The 5,989-nt window shown below is 21.9% G+C and overlaps 1 protein-coding gene across 1 annotated transcript; it reads right to left on the bottom strand.

Moving 5' to 3' along the window:
- Window positions 1–264: 264 nt before the first annotated feature.
- On the bottom strand, window positions 265–864 carry LOC112602339 (metabotropic glutamate receptor 2-like). Its single transcript, XM_025350366.1, has 2 exons — window positions 354–864; window positions 265–269 (listed from the first exon to the last, which is right to left on the bottom strand). The coding sequence occupies exons 1-2, from the start codon at window positions 772–774 to the stop codon at window positions 265–267; spliced, it is 426 nt and encodes a 141-aa protein (XP_025206151.1). The 5' UTR covers window positions 775–864.
- Window positions 865–5,989: the final 5,125 nt, after the last annotated feature.

The following is a 5,989-nucleotide window of genomic DNA, read 5'->3' as shown; positions in this document are numbered from 1 at the left end:
TTAAAGGTTTATTTTTTGAAAAGTACATAATAGTTCATTTGCCTAGTACGTCAATCTACTATACGCCTTGAATAATCATAATACTTTAGTAATTTAAAAAGACGCTCACTTTATACAAGTATTTACTGTGCCCACATCTGAAATGGGCAACAAAAAAAAAACCTTACACAATATGAAGTATTTTCATCAAGTTTAAATTTATATTCACTTTAAACCACCAATGGTAGAAAAAAGATATATAATCGTGACATAAATAATCTAGCTTTAGTCTAAAACAGAAACATATCATTTAAAAATATATGAAAAAAATAAGCTATTATAGGATCGAAATTTACTTCTGACTATATACTGACCTTTTATGAAGTCTATAGCCATTTCCAACCCATACGTATCCTTATCGCAGTCATCCAATATGAGTGCTCCAATTTTAAACTTAGTCCACTGTTTATTGATTTGATCCAAGGTATAAAGCATCGTTTCTACGGTCTGTATACCACCCTGAGCCATTATAGGACCGCAAGTGAACTGGGTATCCTCACGAGAATGAACCATCATCAGTCCACCGAGGAGTAAATCGCCCTCGACTACGGCCTCTTTTTTCAATGGCCATACTAACTGTTCTGTGGAAAGTCCGGAATGCCGCATATGACGCATACGTACTTCCGGAAACGGCGTTTGGGACATTCGACGAAGCCATCCCGTATGATTAAAACACACCGCAAATGGAGACCACAGCACAATTAAAATTATAGCTATATAAAATACGACAGCCATTTTCAGTTTTAAATGAAATGTGCCCGATCCAGTGTCCACAACATATGGTGTCTCAAAACTCAAGTACCCATCGCTGAATCCAATTGTTCAACTCATCTAAACATAACATTAAAAAAATCGTATAACGTAATGTAGAAAAACCGAAAACAATAAAAAATAAGTCAATTTGCTATATAACAGTGGACCTTATCGTCATTCAGTAGATTACCGTAATAGATATGTTAAATTTGAATTCAGTTATAAACCATATCATCCAAAAAAAATCTATACTAAGCGGAGACCTTCTGCATAAACTTCTAAGGATATTTTACTATATAATATATTTATATTGTTACTAGAAATTTATTTTTCTATTAATAATACAGTAAGCTAAGAACTAATTTTGATCATAATCAAATCACATATATTAAAATATTAATTAATAGTATAATATTATTCACTTAATATAAAACTATAGCAATTAATTGCTTATTAAGTATACCTACGGGCTGAAAACTATTTAAATTGATCTATAATATAAATACCGAAATAAATTTAAAAATGTTTAAAATTTACATGTAATAAATATACCTACAAATAAAATACGTAAATGCGTATAGTCTCTAGTATAATATTTTTGAATTATAGCATAAAACTAAAATCGTTTTTTAACGTTAAAACATTTAATTTTAAAATTTTAACTAAAAATTCTGTAAAAAAAATAATAATGCATACGTATTTATGAATTTTTTTAAATTTATAAAATATATTTTATGAGAAACTTTGTATTGTAATGTAAACCCATAGTCATTTAAATTTAAAATTATATACATTTTTAACTACAAAGTAATTTGCGAATTTTCGTAAAATTAATAGATAATATTAAATTAACATAAAAATTACTTTAGTTACTAATTAATTAATATAAATACAGTTTTTATTTTTGTTATCAAAATAATTTATTTACTGCTGTTTCAAACTTCTCTACAACCATGTTTAACGCAAGTTCTAAATAATAAAATTAAGTGTAAAAAAAATTAAAAATTAAAAATATACCTTTACGTTATACATTAAATCTATGTCATATGTTTTTAGTAATAACATTTAAATTAATTAAATAAATCTATTGAAAATTATTTAACTACAATGTGTTAAGACTTAAATTAATATAATATTTTTTTTTGTACTACTTATTCAGTGTAACCTACTTACTTAATACACATACAAATAAAATAATTAAAAATATATTTATGCAAATTAAAAAAATTAAAGTTTTCACAATATTTGTTCAAATTTACTGCAAAATTTATGAAATTACGACAAAAATAATTTTTGTACATATCTCAACATGAATATTTTTATTTTATTCAAAATTTAGATAAGAAATCAAAATTGTTGAGTAAAACAATAAAAATAAAATAATTTTTATTACATAGGAAAAAAACTGTATACATAAATTAAAACTATTTTTAAGTAAAAATTGAAATGACAAAATGAATTCAACTATTTTTATTAATATAACTTTTATTTACACTTTTAATGCTATTTATTCATCTTAAATTAAAAACACTACCAGCTTGTATATACTAATTAAATTAAAATGTATTTTATTTAGTTATCTAAAGACATATTACACTAGGATTTAACAAAAAAAAAAAAAAAAAACGATAAATTTTATAAAACATTCATAATATTATTCAAATCGTAAACTCAACCACTAATTGCCAAAATAACGTAGCTTAAAATAAATATTTATTAATAATCTCAATACTCATAAATAATTATATTACATTGAATATTTTTAAATAATTTTAAATATATATATGAATATTTATACTTAATAACATAAAGAATAGACCGAGAAAATCATTCATTATTTATATTGGGTTGCTATACTTTCTAAAGAAAACACATGAAAACCATTTTAAAAAGCATACGTACATGTATCATTTGTTTAATTAATTAAATTAAATAGTGAGTTTAATGTTACTAGAAAAAATGAACAAAGATTTCATATAAAACGATAATTTACATTCAAAATAAAAATGTCATCAATACTTTAAAAGTAAAATTCAATAACTGAAAACAAGTTTTATTTATTTTATGGCAATAATCAAAATATCAATTTGTAATTAATTTTTTAGCAATAAATCTGTTTACTTTTAACTGCATCTCTATACTTGATACAGACGTTTTATAAAATCCATTAATAATTAAACTATTCAATTTTAGTAATTTTTAATTGACCTTCGCAAAATATTTAAAAACATTAATTTATGTCATTTTCATTTTTAATCAACATAAATTATGGTTAGCAACTTTAAAATGCCTTAACAAAAAACAAAAAAAAAAAAAAAAATTAAAAGTCTTGTAAAACATAATTTAAATTAACTATAAGCATTTATATTGAACGAATGTTTATTCACTATAATATTATGATAGTTTAAGTGTTATCTTATATTTCAATTTTTAATTATCAATTTAGGAGGATACGTTAAGACTTGATACCTACAGGCGTGCTGTATATTGATTTTAAAGTTTAGACATACTTCATACATCAATAAATACTTAACATTTACTTACATATTTTTAATACAGTATCTGCATATACGTACATTTTAAAACAATTATTTTTTTTTTTTTTACATCATTAGGACATTTAATTCAGAAAATCTTTTTTTGTAAAAATGAATACTATAAATTTAAACGAAACAAGGACTATAAGCAAAATCTCAACAATTTTTGGATGAATAAATTGTTGCACCACGCTTTTTAGATATAATAATTATTAAACTTAAATTAAAATGGATAATACACAACTATCACTATATCTTTAACTATTTGTTATCTCATATTCAATTTACCTTGTTAACATCTACTAAATAATCAAAATATTGAATATTCTATTATAAAAATATAAAATGTATTATATTATTATAATTATATATAATTTTTAACAATTTTCTAGAAAATCTACCGACACACTAAAAAATTATTTAACAATTTAACATTGTTAAAAGGCTTTTTCTATCTAAAAATAAATGATAAATAATAAAACTCAAAGAAACTTGTAACATTTTGAAACGAAAAGAAACCTTGCCTCAGTCAAAGTACAAAAATACCATCGTATCACATAAAAATATGAAAAACTGTTTTCTTATAACCTTCGAACTACATTTCAATACGATGCATAAAAAGTAACCTAACCTATCATAATATGTATTATTTTTCTTGGAGTACTTATAATAAATTACAGTACATAAATATATTATAAAATAACAAACGTGTAAATTAATTATTAATCCATAATTATTTATAGTTAAATTATAATTTAATATACAATAAAAAAATAATGTAAATTGTAAAATATTCAACTTCGAGGCTAAAAAATAAAAACTAAAATTTGTAAATGAAATATTTTATTACGATAACACAAATAAATGTATTATTGTTGATAAACTTTTTACATTAGTGTCAAAATTGTTTAATCTTAAGCCTACAACTACCATGATCTAATATTTAAATATCATTAAATTAAAATTTGCATAAAGTACGGACATATAAAATTCCAAAGGTAGAAATTGACAATAAGGAATCATCTAACGATTTCACTTATAAATCTACAAAACCCTGCAACCATAATCAAATATACTTTAATTACTTTTACAAAAAATCTAAAAAAAAGGCTTATCACAAATACGTACTCGTAAATTCAAACACGGTTTGAATTGAATATTAATTTTTACAACATCAAATTTTATTTTTTTTATTTAACCGAAAATTATCTTAGGCACAATAAATCATAATTGATTTATTTTTAGATCTATTATAGGTACCTATTCTCATAAAATTTGATCAACTTATTTAAATTAGGTATTATGAAAGTAATTAGAATAAATTTAAGAAAATATATTTTAAACGTATAACTTTATCTAATTTAAATATTTTGAATACAGAGAAATAACTTAAAATTATTAAACTCTATTTTTTCTAAAATTTTTGATTAAATCTTTCAATTTAAATCACCAGACATTTTAATTTGAATAGCACGTACCTATATAAAATTTCAAATGTTTAAGACATTTTATATTTATTTTATTTTGAAAACATTCTTACTCAAATCAAAAAAAAATAAAATGTCTCCAAAGGTATACAATTTTTTTACAGTATTAATTAACATTGCACGCTATTAAAAAATACTAACACATATTTGGTTTTAAACTGACCAAAATGTGTGATTTTAAATATTTAAAAAGCTTAAAGCTGTCATAATTATTTAAAAAACTGTTTTAATTTTCAATAAATAAAAACACTTCATATTCCAATAACTAATTATTTTCTTAACAGCGATATTTTATTTAATAAAGGTACTTAATTATTATTAGTTATACAAATAAGAATGATATTTATCACATAAAATATTTATACCTATGAAGAATAATTTTAATTTTTGGCAACAAACAGTAAACAGAAATCAATTTTACATTAAGTTTGTTTGGTTATTGAATGCAGTTTACTTGACAAGAAAATTTCCTTTGTGATTTATATAAATATGTGTGTGCTTTATTTTGTGAGTTTTTGTATCCACATAAAATACATTTTCAACATAGCTTTTTATTACTTATAATATCGTAAGCTTAACTTATTTTTCTGTTACTCCATTCATTTATATTTGATTTGGAAATATCAACACTTATGCATTTATTTTTCTTGTACATTAACTCAGTGACACAAATTTATTATCACTGCATTCGTAGCATATAAAACATTTTTATCTTTAAATATTATAACAACATACGTGAACAAAAACTTTACTAAATTACTAGTTATTATTTAATATTTGTAATTTATAAATATCCTTTACGAATTTTGAATTAATATTGTACTAAATATGTGAACAAAATTAGTACTCATCAATATCAAAAAATGTTTTGAATATTGGTTATTAATTGTTAAATTGCTTATAGAAAGTAATTGCTAGTTTATCAAAATCATCTTGACTTTCAAAATAAATCAAACATGGAAAAAACATAATTTTACAATGAAATATAATTGTTAAAAAATGTATTATAACATGTGTATATATTAATGCAATAATAATACATCAGTGCATTAATATAATATGCTGCCACATTAAGTGTTCATAATACTCTACTTTAAACAACTTATGAAAAATAAGTACATTTTTCATATCATAATTTGGAATTCACTTTTTACAAAATTTGGTGCTATGAGA

The sequence above is a fragment of the Melanaphis sacchari genome, unplaced genomic scaffold (assembly GCF_002803265.2).
Source record: "Melanaphis sacchari strain LSU unplaced genomic scaffold, SCAv2.0 Contig865_pilon_pilon, whole genome shotgun sequence".
In the NCBI taxonomy this organism is placed as follows: domain Eukaryota; kingdom Metazoa; phylum Arthropoda; class Insecta; order Hemiptera; family Aphididae; genus Melanaphis; species Melanaphis sacchari.
The sequence above is the reverse complement of the archived record's forward strand: the minus strand, read 5'-3'. Positions and strand labels throughout refer to the sequence as shown.